Here is a 23480-nt window from a genome sequence, read left to right as displayed (position 1 = left end):
ACGGGGATGTGAAAAAAAGGGGGGGGGGGGGGTTTCAGATTTCATAAATAAAAAGAAAATTTCTTCAAACATTTTTTTGAGAGGATTAATATTCAACAGCATAGTGAATTGCTCAAAGGCAAAAAAAACCTTTTAAGTTCATTAGACCACATTCATTCTGTGTCAGAAACCTATGCTGTGTCAACTATTTAATTTTAGATTTAAAAAGTTTGAAGAAATCTTTAATTGATTTGTAAAATCTTGACATTTGTTTTGTGTAAAAAAAAACCATGTAATGTCAAAAATTTGATCACAATCCAAATTCAGAGCTGTATCACGCTTGAATGTTTTGTCCATACTTGCCCCAACTGTTCGGGGTTCGACCTCTGCGGTCGTATAAAGCTGCGCCCTGCGGAGCACCTGGTTCTATACTGTTATAAAACTGATTCACTGCATAGCAAACAATGATATATATATAAACTATGAGTCAGTTTATTATACAAACATTTCCAGATTCAGAAGAAACTTTTAAAATTTTTAATTACTTTTTAAATTCATGTAAACAATATATTATCTTGAAATTAATAGGGGAAAAGTTGCCAAATGTTGACTCTTCTTTATTGTGAAGATGTCCTACTGTCCAACAAGGGACATAACCTGCTTCAAATTATAATGTTACAGTAATATCACAATTCAAGAATTTAGTTTCTGGAGAGGGCTATAGTACTAGCTCACCTTGCAAAACTGGTCAGGTAAGATAAAAATAACCACCCATGTTGTGTTCATTTCAATACAAATAAACAGTAACAATGCAATAACAAACAGAGATGAAACAATTCACTCACAGCGCTGACTTCTTTTTTTATTGATACCTTTGGTACCTGTTATTCATTTAAATTAAATACAACACATGAAAGGTTATATATACTTCAAACAGAAGATAAGCAAGTAGAGTATAGTGAAATGTTTAAAGCTAATCATACTTAAAAGTTTAATGTAAAACTGATGACAGTTAGAATAGTGAGGAAGCCAACCTTAAACATATGTAATCAACAAATAAATTCAACACTATATATTAGTACATTGTAATACAAACAATAATGTAATCTGGTGACAGCTAAGTCACACCTATTTTCTACTTTCTTTGGAAAGGTAAATTCATGATATGTCAGAATAAAGTTTTACTAAAGCTAATACAGGAACTCAAATATCAATCCAGGACATCTACAGTTTACCTCGAATATTGTATAACTGGCTAGAAGAACCTTATGTAATAATATCATAGTATACTTAATGAATGAGAATTGAACCTGCATAACTAAATATATAGTTGAGGGGAGATAACTTGTACAGTAACCTTTTATTACATCATTTGGTATCAAATATCCAAATGACAAACTAAAGTTTATGTCCAAAGATCTCAATAAACCTTCTTTAAAAATATATAAGCTAGCCTACTACTTCTCCAACTTTATTAGTACAATGGTGATCTAAACATAAACTTGATTGTTGCAGACTTACAAATTAAAATGGCTAACACTTTAACATGTAACCTATGCAAATTTCAGTGTCATTGAATCACAACTGAGAGAATTGGCAATGCCAATTCAACTGCATACACAATATTATTGACTTACCATTTGTGGTCCCCCTAGTACTGATTGTACAAACTTTGAACATGTAAACTATGCAAAAGTTTTATATAAGAGCGTAGGCCTTATATATCTCCATAGATTTGTCTTGTATTTTGCATATTGTTTGCAGGGATCTATCTTTTGTGGAAATTGAACTTGTTTACATGAATTAAAGGGGTACTTTGCTGAACTTTGTTTACATTAATTGATCTACTGTCTTCAGATTGAATTATTTTGATTAAACTGTCAACTATAATATTTGTGTCAAGTGTAAATGGCAAATGCATGATAATTTCAATCATTCATTGAACCCAGTCAGAAGTAAAGGATAGCCCCGGAATGAAAGTGATTATCTATTACTCCATGATGATCCAGTTAGCTATTTCCTGTTAGATACACGCTAGAATCATGCGACTAAATCTACTGACTGCTCACATCATACAACCATACATACCAATGATAAACTGATAATTCTAAAATACCACAAAGTCACATACTAAAACCAATTGAATATATTCCAATTATAAATAACTTATATGCTTCAACTAGCTTGATTTTCTGTGGTTTATAATTTCTGTTCTTCATATTCAAATATTTTATTGTCTCAGTAAAAGTGTTTACAAAAAAAGTTGCTTAGTTTCAAATACTTATTACTTGCTATTTAGCTATGAATTATGTACAAGTTGTAACTAGGATTATTTCAAAGAGCTATCTATTTATATTATTCTACAGCTTCCCCATTGCACCTTCGAGTCCTGCATATTTTTCTACAACATGGAACAAAAATTAATTGACAGATTCTAATGAAAGTTTGTGAAGAAAAACTAAACTAAAAGCTAATTTTTTATTAGGCAAAACTTCCAAACTAAATGTGAAAAAAAGCAGTCCTACAGCACCCAGTGAATTATAAGCAGAGTACAGTGAAGCAGACGACTGTTACCTTGGAGACAGCTGAAGAGGAGTGTTTTCCATACCACCACCTGATCTAGAATGACCAACTGTGAGAAAAGACCAAAAATCAGTGATTTCTAAAGTGCTAAAATCATGCTAATATGTCAAATAGCAATCACATCTTAGAAAGTTAAGTATACCAAATTAATTCCCTTTACCTGAGTAAATTACTAATTAATTTAACATGCTGTTTCATATAACGACATACATGGAACTCAAAGAAATGTGTTGGTATCAAGAACACAGAAAATGTAATTGCAATTCTAAATTGGCTCATTTTGAAACTTCAAAACTTTTTGTATAACCAATGTTTTCAAATTTTTTAATTAAATGTTATAAAATTTGTCTGTATAATTCAACAGTGTTGCTATTTGACAAATCATGCTTTCTGTTGTAAAAAAACTTAATGCAAAAAAAAATGGATTCAAATAATAAACTGCTTAAAATATTTATAGATGCTTTAAGAAAATAAGTGTTTGCAATATTTGTAATGACACAAATGAAAATCAAAATATACATATACCTTGATTTAATACAAAGACTGAAATCTAATACCATTTGAAGAATGTAGAAGATGGAAATAGCTCCTCATATATTCTTAAGATTAACCATTTCATGTTCTTGGAAAAATGAATCCACTTAAAGATACTTTCTTCTACAGATTACATATAAATCTGATTGCAATCATACCCCATCTTATTCTTTATAGTCACTCTTCAATATAATTTATATCATCGACGTATACTAATTTCCTTTTATCTAAATGTTCCTTTTATTATACATTTTTTGTTATAAAATTTAAAAGAAATGTTAATCAAAATGTTGTGGTTTTTGCTGTTGGAGAAATCAACAAAACATTATGTGTTTTACTCAATACAGTGTTTCATAAATATTGCTGAAATCTAAATCAATAAACAAGACACTCTTTCTACTTTCTACATAACTAATCTGACAAATCAAACCCATACACCAGCAACACTCCATAATACAATACTCATGTCTACAGTATTCTACACAACACCAAGTTCTTATAAAATCAAATGAACTATGGTCATTATATATTCCTAAACTCAATCAAATTTCCTATTATCGCCATAAAAAATAAAATATCAAAGCTTGTTTTAAAAGGAAACTAATGTCATCAAATAAATTTGTTTCTCATTTCTTTTACTTTTTCAAGGGGCATAATTCCTTCATTACGGCAAATATGACAATACACATATAAAGAACATGGTTACCATTAGTTATCATTTCAATGCCATTTGGTGACAAAATAAAGTCTATTCAAACTTCCAATAACATTTTCCCAAGCATAAACTATCAAAACTGATTAATAAATAATATTGCATGTTGAAAATACAAACATGCTTTTTTTTTTTATAGTTTTAAACCCTTTTTTCTTCTTTTGTGATACTCTCAGAATAATCTGATTTCAAGTTACAATATTCCTTGTACCAGTTAGATTCAATTAAAACTGGGTTAAATCAAATTTACACTTGCCTCTAGCTATCCCTAATATGACTACAAAATGTAGGACAAAATATTTACAGGACAATCATTGAAAAATATTTTATAGTTTGAAATTCCTAGAACCCAAATTTGCTATTTTGAAGTTGAGCTCTGCATGATCGGGTACAAAGATGTTTAACCTTGTTTATCCCAGTAAAAATTAAAGTTTTTTATCCTCTCTCTCTGTCTAGTTACTCCAGTCAAGACTAAGGTTGTAATATGTCTCCAGTTTGTAAAGCAGAAGGGGAAATAATTCCATGATTCAATTGAAAAAAAGACATAATACTACAAGGGTGTAAGTGTCCAAGTGGTCATGGTTCTTCCAAAGATTACTTTGTCTTATCACAACAACAATATCTGACTGACTAAATTTATAAATTCAAAAAATGGGAACTGGAATTTGTTATAGGTTCAAAGTTACTGGTTAAATCCAAACTGTATAGTACTAAAATTAGACATTCTTTGTAATTGTTTATGTCCTTACATAATTAGAAACAAAACATTCATATTCTTTATTATTATTGTGCTGTATTTCAATCTCAGAAAATATATATAGGAAATTATTTTGAGTTGCACAATTCTATGAATTACAATGTGAAAACATTCCATGTACATGTTGTTATAGGTAAAGTGACAGGCAAGTTGTATCAACAGAGGATTTCAATAGAAAAAAGGAGTGGTATCTACAGGGGTACACAAAATACATACAACTGAGGAAACTTAACTGTAAGATATAATTGGATGTTAAATAGATAATTCCTCTTTTCTATATTACTGAAATAAATATTCCCTTTCATCAAGATAACTTTTATTTCATCTTGGAATCTTATTTAAGATTATTTTGGGCATCTTTATTTATGTTGAGATTATTATGGTAAGGGAATGGGTCACACATAATTTTCATTCCTGCTTCATTGCACACGAGTATTAGAGTCAGTAAAAAATAATTTTTATTTTTGATTGTCAAAATACGGGAAAAAATAGTCTGTTTATAGAGTCAGATTCTTATATTATACAAGTCCCTACCAGAAGTTCGCCATTTTCAATGTGTTTGGTTGTATAATAAACAGATATTTTACGTTTTTAGTTAATTTTGTTGCATTCTGTTTCAAATTTGATGCATTTTAGCCATAGTGTATACTTCTGATGGAAATTCAGATGATAGAAGTCTGAATTTAATAATGGTTTGAAAAAAAAAGTTCTAGGGTCTATACCTTCATTTGGCCTAACAACCTGAGGAAAATATAAAAGACAAAGACTGTTGATCTTCAAATGAAAAGTGAAATGAATTTTTCAAATGATGTGGCTTTAATTTTATAGTAGATATAAAAGAATAAGTTATGTTTAGCTTTGATATACATTTATATAGGCCATGTTTACCTGGTCCTGCCTCGTCTGACGAGGGAGACTGGTTAATTTTCCGTAATGATTTACGACGTCTACGTTTATTTCTAGCCCTTTCAGCCTCACTATCACTAGCCTGTTTGCTCTGACCTTTTCCAGCACTGTTTGCTTTGGGACTTGCTGAAACGTTCTTCCTTCTCATGTACATGTATCTTTTTCTTCTTTTTGATGAATCACTAGAACAAAATATTTCCATTTTACACATAAGGAAGATACAAATACTAATCAGCATTTTGTCAGAAACAATTAATTATTGGATACAGAACTCAGAACATTTCAACAAGGTGTCATAAGCAAAAAATATACATGCAGCTCAATCAGAAAAATATAAATTTTGTCATTCATATGAGAAATTATTTCTCATATTAACCAAGGGAAATTTAACAATAACACTCTGGTATGATTATAACTGTTAGGTCCCCCCCCCAAAAAAAATACAACAACTTCTACAATAATCAATGATATAAAACATGATAATATCAGGGCTAGATTTATAAAATTCAATATACATATTTTTTCAATTCTGGGATCTCAAAATGCAACCTGTGTATTGTGGAACTTCACCTGAGGTATTTTACTTTACCTGTTGTCTCCAGGACCATTCCCATGCATGTATTCTGATGGTGGTATAGGACCTGTGTATTGTGGAACTTCCCCAGGGAATTTGGGTGATGTGATATCAGCTGTAAGAACTTCTGCACTGGCTTTCCTGACTGGATATTGTTGAACAACATGTTTAGATGTAGCCACTCGTGATCCTCCAGTCCTTGTTGATATTTCATCCTTAGAAGATGATGTCAATTGAACAAACTGACGACCTGTAGGGAGAGGAATTCTAGTAGGTGGACCAGACTTCTTATTGGCAATGGCAAGCTGGAACAGAGAAATCAAATAGTTGTACAAATCTAGTATAATTGTTCCCAATGTTTAAGGGCTAGCTTTAAAACTTAAAATCAAGCATTTTCACAATCTATAGTGGGTATATGTCCCACTGACAATTATACATCTTTTTTGGAATTCAAAGTAGAAATTTATACTGGAAAATTTAGATTTCTAAATGGTAGCAAGCTTATGTAATCATTCAAACTATTATTAACAATTTCAAGACAAATGAAGGGGCAGGATTCAGTCATTAGCATTGTAAGTATGGTAATGATGAATATCAAACTTGATAGCAAGCTAGAAAAATCTATACTTATGTGTCTTTTGTCTTTTTTTAGTTGTTTTTAGTGATTCATGTGAATCTAATGAATCAAGCACTTTCTAACTAATATTTACAGTTAGTTCTTGTGCTGCTTAACCACTGTATGTAGTAAAGCTGATGGTTCACAAATACTTTTTACCCCAACTTCCATTTTTGTGTTTCTATTTCAGCCTATAAGTAAGTGTTAGTTGTTTATTGCCGTCTGTAGAATAAATCCTGCCAATGTGTTTTCTTGCTCTAATCAATGTTAAAGGCCATACATTGCCTTAAAGTTATTTACATCCTAATACAGTGGTTTCTCGGGAATAATTGTCTCATGGATAATCATACCCATCTCTCTGCTTATTCTTCTATTAAACTTATTTCTAATAGACTGACAGAAAAAGCAGCTACATGTTTCCCCAAAAAGTCTTATAAAAGTTGTGCTCCATACCAGATTGACATTCTTTAACTCTGATAATTCCTCCTTATTTTTACCATCTGATGACCGTGGAGTTTTATAATCAGAAGTCATCATCGTGAACTGGACAGGTCCACTTTGCATCCCAGAGCTAGTGGACCCATTGTGGTGAGACCTTGATGATAATGGCATAGGTCCACCTTGAACCCCGGAGGAACCATTATGGTTGGACCTTGATGACACTGGTGTGTAATTGCTTGGTGCACTTTGAATTCCTGAACTTCCTGATCCATTATTCTGTGACCGTGACGACACAGGTGTGTTGATGTTAGGGGGTACTGGTCTCTTTCTTTGTTGTGATCGTAATGCAGCTGTAAAATAAACATGATTAACAAAGTCTCTCATAAAACATTTTTTTTATACAAAAGAGGAAAAAGTATCAAAATTAATAAATTTATTTTACTGCATGTATATATTTTTAAACATCAATTGCTCATACATTCTAAAGATGTTTTTTTTTGTAGTCCTGTCATGTAATGTTGTCATTTTAGTGTTATATTTAACATTGCTATAAAAGCATGAGGTTTGGCTAGCGGCAAAACCAGGTTCAGCCCACCATTTCTTTAAAATGTCCTGTACCAAGTGAGGAAAATGGCCGTTGTTATTTTATAGTTCATTTCTCTGTGTTGTATTTTTGTTTTTTTTGTTGTAATTCAGTGTTTCTGTTGTATCGTTGTTTTCCTCTTTTAGTTGATGTGTTTACCTCAATTTTAGTTTGTAACCTGGATTTGTGACTTTCGAACAGCAGTATACTACTGTTGCCTTTATTTACAAATAGGAAAAATCAAGCCATTTACATTAATAAAGGTTTCGTCATTTTAGCACCTTCGCATCCAAGGAAGGCAATATGGTTTTTTTTCAAAAGTATGATCATTTTTTGTTTAAGACTGCTATACATGCCGACATATAATCCGCATCTTTTGATTTGGACAGAAATGAGACTTTTTATTTATCATATAACCAGGTGCTCCGCAGGGCGCAGCTTTATACGACCGCAGAGGTCGAACCCTGAACAGTTGGGGCAAGTATGGACAAAACATTCTAGCGTGATACAGCTCTGAATTTGGATTGTGATCAAATTTTTGACATTACATGGGTTTTTTTTACACAAAACAAATGTCAAGATTTTACAAATTTTACAATTAAAGATTTCTTCTTCAAACTTTTTAAATCTAAAATTAAATAGTTGACACAGCATAGGTTTCTGACACAGAATGAATGTGGTCTAATGAACTTAAAAGTTTGTTTTTGCCTTTTAGCAATTCACTATGCTGTTGAATATTAATCCTCTCAAAAAAATGTTTGTAGAAATTTTCTTTTTATTTATGAAATCTGAAATGAGAAAAATTTAACCCCCCCCCTTTTTTCACATCCCCGTTTCCCTTTTTCCAAAACTGATATCAATTCAAATTTTCTAATGGAGTTTGCAACAATAACTACTCTTTTAAATACATCATAAAATATTAAAATGTAAAATAAAGTGCTTGTTATCACTGAATGGTAAAGATTGGTTGGTAGTAAAAGTGAATATACATTGTTTATTGTATAAAACAATAAAAAAAACTTCATCAGCAACATTTTATATTGGCAAATTTCAAATGAAGTTATTTACATAAAGTTATTGGCAAATAAAAATAGAAAATGACATCATAGTCATGTCTGGCAAATGTCCAACATACATTATCTAAAAACATTTTAGATAAGATAAGGAAATAAGATGTAAAAAAACTGCTTGTTATCACTGAATGGTAAAGATTATTTTAATTTATCAGTTGGTAGTAAAAAGTGAATATACATTGTATATTGTATATAACAAAGATTTAAGTTGATTCTGGACAAAGAAAGATAACTCCAATTAAAAAAAAATCTTGCTATTGCACAATATTTTGCAATTAGATATTTCTTGCTTACTATTCTGGACAAAGAAAGATAACTCTAATTAAAAAAAAATTAGCTATTTCACAATATTGTGCAATTAGATATTTCTTGCCATTGCGCAATACTGTGCAATTGAAAAGACTTGCTATTGTACAATACTTAATATAATAATTTTAGATCCTGATTTGGACCAACTTGAAAACTGGGCCCATAATAAAAAATCTAAGTACATTTTTGGATTCAGCATATCAAAGAACCCCCAAGATTTCAATTTTTGTTAAAATCAGACTAAGTTTAATTTTGGACCCTTTGGACTTTAGTGTAGACCAATTTGAAAACAGGACCAAAAATGAAGAATCTACATACACAGTTAGATTTGGTATATCAAAGAACCCCATTTATTCAATTTTTGATGAAATCAAACAAAGTTTAATTTTGGACCCTGATTTGGACCAACTTGAAAACTGGGCCAATAATGAAGAATCTAAGTACATTTTTAGATTCAGCATATCAAAGAACCTAACTGATTCATTTTTTGTCAAAATCAAACTAAGTTTAATTTTGGACCCTTTGGACCTTAATGTAGACCAATCTGAAAACGAGACCAAAAGTTAAGAATCTACATATACAGTCATGACAGTTAGATTCGGCATATCAAAGAACCCCAATTATTCAATTTTGATGAAATCAAACAAAGTTTAATTTTGGACCCTTTGGGCCCCTTATTCTGTTGGGACCAAAACTCCCAAAATCAATACCAACCTTCCTTTTATGGTCATAAACCTTGTGTTTAAATTTCATAGATTTCTATTTACTTATACTAACGTTATGGTGCGAAAAACCAAGAAAAATGCTTATTTGGGTCCCTTTTTGGCCCCTTATTCCTAAACTGTTGGGACCTAAACTCCTAAAATCAATACCAACCTTCCTTTTGTAGTCATTAACATTGTGTTTAAATTTCATTGATTTCTATTTACTTAAACTAAAGTTATTGTGCGAAAACCAAGAATAATGCTTATTTGGGCCCTTTTTTGGCCCCTAATTCCTAAACTGTTGAAACCAAAACTCCCAAAATCAATCCCAACCGTTCTTTTGTGGTCATAAACCTTGTGTCAAAATTTCATAGATTTCTATTAACTTAAACTAAAGTTATAGTGCGAAAACCAAGAAAATGCTTATTTGGGCCCTTTTTGGCCCCTAATTCCTAAAATGTTGGGACCAAAACTCCCAAAATCAATACCAACCTTCCTTTTGTGGTCATAAACCTTGTGTTAAAATTTCATAGATTTCCATTCACTTTTACTAAAGTTAGAGTGCGAAAACTAAAAGTATTCGGACGACGACGACGACGACGACGACGACGACGCCAACGTGATAGCAATATACGACGAAACATTTTTCAAATTTTGCGGTCGTATAAAAATTAAAATACCACTGAATACTACTCTCCACAAAAACCTTATTGGTCTAAACCCAGTTTTACAACCAAACCTTTGATTTGTATGACAGTTATTCCTAGTTTAACTTTATGTATGCAGCTTAAAACATGTAAAACTCCTTATGATTTTTTTTTCTGTGTCCCAATTGGTCAGGGGAGAGCATCTTGTACTTCTGGCATATTTACCTTCTCTGACAGGACCAAGTTCTCGTCTTTGATTGGGTAAGGAATCTTTACGTTGATACTTTGGTGGGGCACTACTACTACTTTCGTTCCCCGAGAATCGTGAGAATCGACTATTTTGATTGGAATCCGTACTGTTTTGTCTGCTTACTCTACTGTTAGTCTGGCTTGTTGAACTATTACTACTGTAAATTGACAGAACACAATATTAACACATATGTCTTTTGACAGAACACAATATTAACACATATTATATGTCTATTCACAGAACACAATATTAACACATATGTCTATTCACAGAACACAATATTAACACATATGTCTATTCACAGAACACAATATTATTAATATGTAAATATAAAATCACTTTTTTCCTGAAGGATATAAACAGAATCTTCCCTAAATTTATTCCTTCTCATTTGTTCAGTGACATACATGTCTATTTTCTGTACATTTGTGTTGGTAGATTGCTGACCTACTTAATTCATTAAACTCATTCAAAATGTTTTTTTTTTAATTCAATTCAAGCAGATGTAATCATGATTACTTTGCAAATGTAATCATTAATTTAATCAGATACAGAAATGATGTAATCATTAATTTAATTTAATCGTACAAATGACAAAGTAATTGTAATTTAATCAATTACATTGAAAGTAATTGGACCTACATAGCTTTTAAAAAAAAAAATCTGAAATGCCTCAGTCAATTGTCATAGTTGTATATACTTGTAATCTCATTTTTGTGATTTGATTTTATCATAATCTCTTATTCATAGGCTTACATTAATATTCCATTTTTCTATTCCTTGAATGAAAAACTTCTTTGCAAATTTATTGTTTAAGAAATATCATCTTTATAAATAATTATTTCCACTTAAAGCCATAATGTATACGATGCTGAAACATGTAAATAACTAATGATGAAAGCATGGTAATGAACGTTGAACCGAGTTTTGTATTACAACAAAAAGGACGAGAAAAAACACTATAAATCAGAAGTAATAAGCTGTTTCTTTTTTCACAATAAATTCAAGTAATTAAGAATAACACAACTCAATTTTATAATTTTCTGTATTTAAATCAAACTTACTTGTTTCTAATGAATGATCTCTGTGGATTCCTTGGTATCCGAGGTCCCCCTCTCATGCTACGTAAATATCTTTTAACGCTATCTCTGACCCCTGATAAACTGTTGTGTTCTGATTGGCTGATTCTAGACCAAGGATTATGGTCTACATAATCTAAGGCTGCTACTGCTAAGGCTTTTCCTACCTAAAATAGTTATATATAATCATTACAAACTTTTAATAGGAGTAACAATCTAAATTATTATTCATTTTTTTTCCTTTGTTCTTTCATCATGAATTGGTAATTCTGAATAATGCATATATATCAATAGGATCTTATAAGGTCATCCAACTTAGATTTAAATCTTGGAACATTATTAATTATGAAGATACCAGCCTTAAAATTTAATAAACAAGACGTGCATTTCTGTTTACAAACGACTCAAAGACATTGGAATAAAAAAGACAAAATAAAGTATGAAGTTGAAGAGCATTGGAAACCAAAAATTCAGAAAGGTTTTCCAATAACTAATAGGATTCATCAAATTCAGAAAAGTTTTCCAATAACTAATAGGATTCATCAATTTCAGAAAAGTTTTCCAATAACTAATAGGATTCATCAAATTCAGAAAAGTTTTCCAATAACTAATAGGATTCATCAATTTCAGAAAAGTTTTCCAATAACTAAGGGCTATTCCAGTAAAAATTATCCAGGGGGGGTGGAACGCCACTTATTTTTTGACCCCCCACCTATGGAAAAGATTAAAAAAATACACCCCACCTAGAACATGTATTTTCTTCCAAAACCCCCTACCTAGAGAAAAAAAATAAAAGTTAGATAGTTTTTTAAAGTATACAAAAATGTTGCATCCTGTCAAATAAATGTAAAATTTGTTGGTTTATCTATTTCAGTGCATCCAAAATCCTAAATCCGCCTCTGGTCTCAATGGCAATCATACCACATCTTCTTTTTTATACTAGCTATGTTGCTATTAAAATATAAAATGAAACATGTAACAATGTTATGGAGCAGCAGACGACAGATGCAACATGACGGCAATAGCTCACAGTGACCGAAAAAGGGGGGTGCGATTTTAATTATGGCCCATTTTATTTTTAAAACTGTCAATAACATTTTCAGGTACGACATATTCTTCAGGTGGGGAAACTGGTTGGCACCAACCATTTGATGTTTCAGAGTTTAGTTTGAGCCATAAAATATTTTTGGTAGGCACAATGTAATTCTTTTTTTATTTTTTGTATTTCTTATATACATTTTTTTTTTCAATAGGCAAATGTTGAGGAAGATGATATACTCTCCTGTGTAACAAGGCCATATTTTTCCGCAAAAATTAGGCCATTTTTTTCCTTCAATACCACCCACGCAACATGCGCAATAAAAATCTAATTGTCTGTGCCAAATATAAATATTTTTTTATGGACCGCATAGTTTGGATGTCACCCACACATATTTTTTTGTGGGGAGACGGTATACAAAGGAGAGGGTACTTGAAGTTGTTATAAACTGTATGCAATAAAATATTATTTGGGACAAAAATTGCAAAGAATTGGCCAGTCCACCTTATTAAGGACATATTCTTTGCAAGGAAAGAGATTTAAGTACAGCAAATTCTGCCATTTCAATTTCAATGAATATACAATAACTTCTTCCAACCGCAACAATATTTAAGTTAACCTTTATTTACAATGTTTAAACTGGTACTGTTGCCTTGTTCATGTTCATGTTAGTTTTTTTTACATTAAATTTGGGTCTTCGTCGATACCATACTTATTCCAGACGTTCCGTATCAGAGGACATTTCAGGCAATTCCTCTGCACTTCTTGTATCATTATATCTTCATCACGGTGACAAGAATAACAGTATAGAGTACCATTAATTCATAGAACAAAACAACAAATCGCTGAAGAAGTCATGTTTACAAAATGTCAAAATGAGCCAAAGACCAAAAAATGACAAGGACAGTTAAGCGTCTTTTATGAAGACAAAAACTATATTCCTAAAAAGTCTTTGGGGTTCTTCAATCGAAATAATAGCAAGCTAAACTAAATGAGATTATTATAAGGGCTAAATATCGTCTGTACTAGCCAAATTTAACAAATTTAAAGTTGTTTATAAAAAAAATATATATCATGAATGATGGTTAATTACTATTTTCGGGTTATCAGTTAGACCGCATGGTTTTATTATTACAATAGGAAAACACCCGAGACGTGAAATCGCATGGTTCTATTATCATAGGTAAACATCCGAGACGTCCCAAAAATATATAGGTGCTCCTATTATTGGAGGAACATTACACAGTTGTGTACACACACATGGCGGCATGGAACACGATCGGAAATTCATTTGACGATATCTAAACGTTTCGAAACGAAGTGAAAAGTATCGTTCGCCACGTGGGCGCTTACATTTGTCACTGTATGCGCCATTTCTTGTCAATATGCGCTATAGGCGCAGGGGGCACGTCCTTCCCGATCACTGGTTTGACAAGAACACAAACGGACGCTTAAAATTAGTGGTCTGCCAACTTTATTTGCAGTCGGATGACCTTTTCATGAGAATCCTTCATAACAGGGGGAACAATATGTTTAACCTATCATTGAGAAACCCCCCACCAACAGAAATGAATTTAAATCGGGACCACCACCCTCCAGAATACAATTATGTTGATAACCCCCCACCTATGGAAAAAAATATCGTCGGCGTTCCGCCCCTCCTAGGTAAATTTTACTGGAATAGCCCTAATAGGATTCATCAAATTCAGAAAAGTTTTCCAATAACTAATAGGATTCATCAAATTCAGAAAAGTTTTCCAATAACTGACATGACTGATAGGATTCATAAAATTCAGAAGTTGTGTGAAATCATAAATTGCATAAAAATCATAAATGAGCATTGATTTTGTATTTGCATTGTATCATAGATCAAATATATTCAATCAGTGTATGTACGTCACTAATGTTTATGTCTTTTGATTGTTATTTTATAGTGTGTCTTTTCATGTTGTGATGTTACACAGATAAGGGTGAAAGTTTGGTACCATCAAAACTCACTGGCTGCAATTGTTTGCACCTGTCTTCAGTCAGGAATCTGATGTTCAGTAGTTGTAGTTATCGTTTGTTGATGTGGTTCAAACGTGTTTATTGTTTTTTTTTATCTATAATAAAGGTTAGACCATTGGTTTTCCCATTTAAATGGTTTTACACTAGTAATTTTTGGGGCCCTTTGTAGCTTGCTGTTCAGTGTGGCTCTTCCCTCATCACCATGGGCTTAAGGTATTGGATGATTTGAGTAAACCTACCTCTTCAAAATGAGCTTGTGTATATTTGGGTGGGAATCCTGCCATTGGAGGAGGTGTTGCTCTTCCTTCATCACCATGAGCTGGTGGTACTGGATTCACCATTCTACCGGTGTTATAGTTACACTCCAGAGTATAACTGAAAAGTAAATCATCTCTATATTGTGGAATCTGAGCATGTCAACCATATTTGACACAATACATAATAAACAGTTAAAGATTGTCATCTGCTTAATGTGAAAAAAGGTGCATACTGTTGACTCTTAAATAAATATCAATTTATGTTATCTTAAAATAAATAAGTAATATTAATCAAAGTGCTTGAAAGCACTGAACGGTAAAAATTGCTTAATTTATCAGTGGGAAGTAACATTAAATATTTCATTGGTTGTTGATTATCAACTATTCTAGACAAAGAAAGATAACTCTGATTTTTAAAGATGAGGTTAACAATGACATAATGTATATTTCTAGAACAGATATTAGATTCCTGCACCTTGCTTGGTAAAAGTTGTATATGTAATTTCAAATTTAAAAGTGAAACATCATTTAGTGCCTTCAATATCTGAACATATTTATATTACATCAATAAATTTCTGGAAATGTTCATCGATGTATAGAATGTTATGATCAATGCACTATATTTTGTGTATGAAAAAAGGTAGTGATCAGACTTGGAACATTTAGATATCAAGTCGGTCCCATGAGGTTTTGAACTTATCTGTCAATAATGTCAATAGCTAAATGTAAAGATGTTTATTGTCACATGACCCTGCCTTGTGTATATATTGACGCAGGATTCTTATAATTACCTGTGTATAATACCAATAGATTCCCATATCACCACATTAATCTTACCTGTAAATAATGCCAATAGATTTGTATATCGCCACATGATTCTTACCTGTGTATTAAACCAATAAATTTGTATATTTTCACATGATTCTTACCTGTGTATAATACCAATAGATTTGTAAATCACCACATGATTCTTACCCATGTATAATACCAATAGATTTGTATATAGCCACATGAGTCTTACCTGTGTATAATACCAATAGATTTGTATATAGCCACATGAGTCTTACCTGTGTATAATACCAATAGATTTGTATATAGCCACATGAGTCTTACCTGTGTATAATACCAATAGATTTGTATATAGCCACATGAGTCTTACCTGTGTATAATACCAATAGATTTGTATATAGCCACACGAGTCTTACCTGTGTATAATACCAATAGATTTGTATATAGCCACATGAGTCTTACCTGTGTATAATACCAATAGATTTGTATATTGCCACCTGATTATTACCTGTGTATAATTCCAATAGATTTGTATATTGCCACTCGACCACTTCCTTCCTTGGACATACCGTCCCTTTTATCTTTGGTATACATATTCTTTTCAGTAAAATTACAGCCAGTGAAATCAAAATGGGCAGTGTTCATAGATATCAACTTAGGATATAACATATTTTCTACCTGTAATAAATCAGTAAGCATAGTGATACAATGTTCAAAGCAACAGATAAAGCTAGATTTTTGTGTGATGATGCAATAACAACAACACAAACCCAATTCATTGATTTAATTTCCACATTCACAAACCCATGTCATTCAACATGTTCAATGGGATATTGTATGACACAACTAAGGATTCTCAACACTCAAGTCATTCATTTTGCCATTGTCATTTAGGTTATTAATTGTTGCATAATCCATCCATTTTTTTTTTATTTTAGGGTATGTTTGTTTGTTCTAAAATTAGAATGTCCAATCAAATATCTGTTCAATCACTCAGGATTGGGATTTCAGTTTGAAATTTTCAATTGCTAGCCTCTTGCTGAACTTTTGAATCCCCAATCAACACTAGGCAACCAGTAAAAATTATTTTTTTCGACCACAAGAGGTAAAAAATAGCATATAGTCACCTGTTTTTGAAAAAGTATTTATATATCTCAATGTTATAGATATATATATGGTATTTAAATGGGTAAATTTGTTTTGACAAGTGCCTGTGGAATTGAAGCACCATTATTGCCCCTGTCCTGAAGCCTATCAAATAATCTGACAATAAACATACGTTCTGAAGCACAGAGATATGCACGACATATTATCAATTCCCTATAGCAATGTATAGCTAGTAGAGAAAGCATCACAATCAGTTTGTGAATAACATCTAGTTACGTCATGTATATAATGCTAATGGTTAAAAACTTGCTTTGAATATTAATAACCTTACCTGAGTATCTTCTACTTCAAAATAATTTCCATAAATAAAGCATCCTCTTTTAGAAGCATGTCCATGTAAATCCACATAAAATGCAATTCCACTATGATGTGGAGGAATATCTTTTAAACGTGGATCACTTAAATGCGGACAATTATTATTTCCAAATGAATATTCGGCTCTAAAATCATCATCTTCCGAACCTTCATTACCCAGATGTTCATCGTTATTATCCTCAATGTCAGAATCCAATAAACCAACACTCATTGACATCATACTCATTTTCCCCCGACAATCATCAGACATGTTTAACTCAGATAATCTAAGTCGTAACTCACTATCTATTTTTCTCTCCCCTTTGTTACTCATCACACTACTACAAGATGAAGATAAGTGTATACTATCTGCACCATTAAAGTCGTTTTGTGTCAGAGTATCACCACGAGATAACGTAGAAAAATCTAACGGTTCCACTGATACCTTAGCTGGTATTAATCCTCCATCATGAACTTCACTGGAGGTTACCCACGAATTCTCTTTTGGTTGTAATGAGTATATATCAACATTTCCTTTTCTGACAGGTTTTTCTGATTTAGTTATTTTATTAGCACCATATTTCAGCGTCACACCAGTGGTTTTATTATTGTTCTTGTTTATCTCCCCTCCACCGTCATGCTGCGGCAGCGGAGGTTTTGATTTTGGGGGAGGTTCAGGACTAGAATTTAATACAAAGCCTCCTGGAAATTTAATGCTTAGATTGAGATTATCATCCTCTGGGACAACACGATTTCTGACATGATGATAAGCTAAAACACTTTTTGATGCATAAATTGTGGGATGAAGACTAAAACTAGGATCAAGATAAAGACGATTTAGATTAACTCCCCTTTGATCAGTTCTGTAGTGACCCCTCTGAACTCCGTCAGGATTCAGAAGAGGAATAAGTTTGAACACATAGTCTCTTCTCAACATTTTGGCACGTGGATCATTTTCTCGTAAAATGAATTCTAGAAATCCATTGAATACAAAACTTGCTGGAGTTTCTCCAGGGTGAACTCTACTAGTTAACATGTAAACCTAAAAATAGAAATCAATAATAGAACTTCTCCAGGGAGAACTCTACTAGTTAACATGTAAACCTAAATATAGAAATCAATAATAGAATTTCTCCAGAGTGAACTCTACTAGTTAACTGGTAAACCTTTAAATAAAAATAAACAATGGAGTTTTGTGAGGATGCAACTGCTACGTGTACTAGTTTCATTTTTTTTAAAACCCAATAACAGAAATATTTGTTTTTATATTTTTTAATTATGACGGTCTTTAACATATTTAAGTGAATATTTAATAAAAGGAAAGAATAACATATCTGATTTAATTGAAACTTTTTTCAGCTGAAAGATAAGAAATTGAATATCATGTCTTCCATATGGTAGGGGTAAATCACTTAGTCTCTGATGAAACAGACAACATAATGTTCCAAGTAAAGACTATAGTCAATGGAACTGTATCTTGTCACCTGTTTATATGAATAAAAAATTCAAAGTTCTATGGTTCTAAAAGTTACTTTAAAATGTTTGATTACCTTGTTGAATAAATGAGTAAGAAAATACTTAACATACTATCTAGAGCTTTTCTGGTTAATTTGGACAGGTGCCTGAAGGCTTGAGACCACAATTAATGGTGCAACAAGAGGCAGTCAGATCTACAGCAAACCAGATTTATTCATATTTATTCGTGTCCTGGCATTTTTCAATATCACAAGAACCATAACTGATGAACGGTGAAAGTGAAAATCTTCAATATCAGACTTGACCTCGATTTTTTAACATATTAAAATTTTAAAACTAATAAAAGCTTTGGTTGAACGGTTCATGAGTAGACAACATTTGGCTGCCACCCAACCACATGGCTACCCGGCAAACCAACCACCCAGCCACCCACAGTACATCCCCAAATCAATAACCAACATTTTTGTCACAAAAATCAGGTTACAAAGGTAATATTTATAGTTTTTAGAACATCTCTTGACTTGTCCATAACAGTATGGATGTGTATTGGCTAAATTTTTAAATATGCCGGAGTGCAATGTTTCTGAATGTTGAATATATTTTTTGACTAGAACTGTACTTTATACACACAAAAGATTTGACAAAAAGACTTTAATGAGACAAAACATAATAAAGAACTAATAGAGGAATTTGATTGTGGGTTGTGGCCTGAATACAAAATTGAAAATATCAATCACAAACTTACCCGTTTACCCCTAAACTTTTTACATCTTTTAGTTTCCTTGTCAGGAAATAAGTTTTCATCAAACCTTGGTTCTTCTTCGTCCATTATTCCCTTACACGAAGATATGGTTATTAGTTCTATGCGTAGCTTGTCTAGTGAATAACATATGGCCTCTCGATGGTAGTACAAAGCATCTGGATTGCTGCAAAATTTTAAAAAATCTATTATTTTGTGAACTAAAATACTTTTTGTAATTCTTACAAAAATAAGGAGATGTGGCATGATTGTCAACAAAATAACTCTCAATCAGAGACCAAAAGACATAGATGTTACTATTGGTCACTGTACAGCCTTCAGCAATGAGCAATACACATACAGCATTGCTAGCTATAAAAGTTCCTACCTGTGTTTTTTGCAATTAGATTTTTTACAATGCAGTGTACTATGTTCTTTTAATTTTAAGATAAACTTCCTGTCCAACTTAAGATTTTACAAGTTCACTTAACTAGGCCAAAATAAAAAGATTGTATGTTTGCCCAAACGCGACCGACCCAAAATAAACCCGCCGACTCAAATTCTTTTTTTGACGTTTTTTTGAAGAATTTTTTTTTCAGATTTTTTTTTGGTCCGCTCCGTCATCGTACAAAACTTAATGTTTGTCGTCTTTGCATTTGAAAGTAACTGTGAATAAGATTAAAAGAAAGCGTATAAAAGACGCAGTTAATCGATATTCGATGTTCTCTGTTTTTATCTTCTGATTTAACGAACGTAAAGTAAAACATGTGAAGTGGCACAGTTTTTTTAACGCTGTAGTTGTCTGTACTACCAAACCCTTACCTATATGCTCAATGTTAATTTCATCGTGTTATCAGGTAGATTTGTTCAAAACCATGTGCAATCGAATATTTTCAATGTTATTCTGACAGGAAATGGATCCGGAAGTTGCGAATTTACAATCTTGCAAGAAGATTTAGTTTTTACTGAATAAAAAAGAATTATTTCTTGATAAATTGTTGTCTTTAATTATAATCTTTCTTTATCATGTAAATTAGATGCCCTTTTATTCAAATAGTTCAAATTTGCAAGTCTCATTAGACAAGATCAGTACGTTGCTGTTTGGGAGAATTTGATAAAACTATAATTGTTCACAGAATCAGAAATATAAACTTAACTGAATGTAACTCCCTCTGAATAATTTATTGCAATATAAATCCCTTTTGACAAGAGAAATCTGACTTTTGACAGAAATATTTTTTTCACATGTGCAAAAGTAAAAACATGTTATGGACGCCATATTGGATTTTTATACAAATTTGTGAGGAAGCCTCTAGAACCATGACCTAAAAATAAATAGTCTTCAGAAAACGTTAACTTTATGCAATTATATTTTATCAATAATGATTATTTTCAAAAATTTAAACTTGATTTTTTAAAGAAATAAAGTTATAACAAATACGTTTTTAGTTTGGAGATTCTACAGCACATGCTTTGATCTATTTATAGCCAAATTAGTTTACCTGTGTGATAATGTAAATACAAATTTGTTTTCAAAACATAAAAAAGACACAAACTAAGGATGGTAGATAATAATTCATATAAATATTTTAGGACATTTAATCTATTTTAATAGAAATAAGATTTAAAAACTGCAAACAAATTTAATCATTACATAATCAGCTGATATTTTTTTTACACAAACATCGTGTTGATAGCACTGTTGAAAATCACTTCATAAATCCACCAGCCCTTTTACACAGCTAGCAATTGTCAGTGTTACAAACATCTCAGGATACAAATCATATAGTAGACTAATTTATTTATAGAGGTTTTAAATTCATGGCTTTTGGTTTTCTCTACAAAGGTTTGACGGAAAAAAAATATGTACTGTTTTAAGATCTTTTAATATTTTCATGCAAATTCTGATAAAAAAAAAAAAAAAAAAGAATTTGCCTACCTACCTACCCACACCCAGTCATCATGGGTCGGGTTTGGGCAAACTGAAATATTTTTAATTGTGGCCCTACTCATTGGTACCGGGTGGAATAAACATTTTACAAGTACCTGTTAAAATTAGCATTTTACTGGTAAAAAAAATGTACCTGTTATAATTAATATTTTACTGGTACCTGTTAGAGTTAATATTTTACTGGTACCTGTTAGAGTTAATATTTTACTGGTACCTGTTAGAGTTAATATTTTACTCATACCCGTAGTCAGGGGAGTTTGGACGACCCCCCTTTGAAAACAAATAATGACTGTTAAAGTCAACATTCTGTTAGAATTGTGACTGTTAAAGTAGAGTTTTTGAGGCCAAATAACCACCCTTTGGAAATTCCTGGCTACGGGCCTGTTAATGGTACCTGTTAGAGTTTATATTTTACTGGTACCTGTTAGAGTTTATATTTTACTGGTACCTGTTAGAGTTTATATTTTACTGGTACCTGTTAGAGTTTATATTTTTGCAGGCAGCATATTTCCTGTCCAATTCATTTAACTTTTCACAACATTCTGTATAAGACCATGGATAACAGAAGGCAAAATAAGTAATTGCTCCTTTAACATCTGGAAACCTGAAGGTGAAGGACAGAATGAACTGCCCATCTACAGTCTGGAAAAAAAAATTAAATTAAAAAGTGTGGACATAATGCTTTTTCATGTCAATACAATTTAAAAATCTATATGTAAAATTATGTAATGAAAATCAAATATATCCGGAAAAGTACAAAATATGTGTCTATGATGTAAAACATTCGTATATAACATAGAATGATGGTCTGCAAAATAATATCAAAACAATCAGCAATGGTGGACACATTCACTGTACACATAGCATTTGTTATAGAAAATACATGAAGTAACCAATTAATTAATTCTTTTGAAAGAAAAAAGTTAAGTCATCTATCGGAACATGAGAGTGAACTTAGTGTTAACCTACCTCAAATGATGGTCTATCCCTTAGTCTTTCCCATCGTGGACGTCCTGGCAGAGTTTTAGTGAATGGTGTATGACCCTGGCTGTACAGTTTACCCTGTCTGTTAAGGTTCATTATATTGATTTTGATAACTCTGTTTGGACTCCATCCTCGTATTCCGAAGTAGAACCAGGATCTATAAAATATTGAAGATGAAATTTCAGAAAACAATGATAAAAACTATAAGACGTGTGGCTGTATTGTTCACATAACATTCTTGCCATTATTTTTGAAAATATGTTCATTATTAATTGGAACATACAAAAAACAACTCCAACTTCAAAGCTCCATTTAATGCAATATTATCTGAATTTGGAGGGTTCATGTAATGGAAGATGCTTCAAGTTAATTGGCATAGAATTTGCTGATAGTCTCTGAATCTGCGCTGAGTAAAGAGATATCAAGAATTTTCTCATGGTGTTGTTTACAAAGCGAAAGAAGTTATGATATTAGAATGAAAGTTTATACATTGGTGTGGCTAATCAGCGCTTCCAAATCAACAACACTATGTAAGTACAACGTACATCATGTACTTCATATAGTAGGACGACTGAAAGCAGTCAGGAGTTGTATTATAAAATTTATATTTGTTGTTGCATCACCTACTTTTTATTTGTCATAATTCTAACCCTTACAAAATTTACCTATTTCCATTTTCAAATTCTGTCCCTCCACAATCTGGTTTGGTCCAAACATTGTATTCATAGTCTGGCTTCACCTCTGGGTAATAACTGGCTGTAAAAAGCAGTTTTAAAACATTTTATAATTTGACCTTTTTATATAATTTATGCATGGTACATAGAATAGACAGAATCTTTCAGTTCAAAAGTCTAAGAAAAAATGAGCGAAAAAAGAAAAAAAAAACACATTGAAATTACATAATATATTAAAATTTATAAGAATGTATATAATCTATTCATTGCTATTTGAGTGTTAATGTCAATGAATGTCTTCAGGAAATTATTACGTAACATAAAATCTGACATTTCTTTACAAATGATTTTATTCA

The 23480-nt window shown here is 31.7% G+C and overlaps 1 protein-coding gene across 12 annotated transcripts in view; it reads right to left on the bottom strand.

The window, feature by feature from the left end:
- LOC139518692 (cytosolic carboxypeptidase-like protein 5) overlaps positions 1-23480 on the bottom strand; it is a 39364-nt gene that overhangs the window by 10894 nt on the left and 4990 nt on the right. For 3 of the 12 annotated variants that reach the window (XM_071310178.1, XM_071310167.1, XM_071310165.1), the window contains exons 3-15: positions 23116-23206; positions 22436-22607; positions 21942-22108; positions 19522-19702; positions 17278-18342; positions 16348-16517; positions 15033-15168; positions 11733-11914; positions 10644-10825; positions 7115-7452; positions 6061-6350; positions 5454-5653; positions 2554-2611 (exon numbers count right to left, since the gene is read on the bottom strand). In XM_071310178.1, coding sequence (XP_071166279.1) covers positions 2554-2611; positions 5454-5653; positions 6061-6350; positions 7115-7452; positions 10644-10825; positions 11733-11914; positions 15033-15168; positions 16348-16517; positions 17278-18342; positions 19522-19702; positions 21942-22108; positions 22436-22607; positions 23116-23206 — 3232 coding nt within the window. The other 9 variants (XM_071310205.1, XM_071310215.1, XM_071310187.1 and 6 more) reach the window with 6 other exon arrangements.

The sequence above is a fragment of the Mytilus edulis genome, chromosome 1 (genome assembly GCF_963676685.1).
Source record: "Mytilus edulis chromosome 1, xbMytEdul2.2, whole genome shotgun sequence".
NCBI lineage: Eukaryota > Metazoa > Mollusca > Bivalvia > Mytilida > Mytilidae > Mytilus > Mytilus edulis.
Note: the sequence above shows the minus strand (reverse complement) of the source record. Positions and strands in the feature narration are given on the sequence as shown.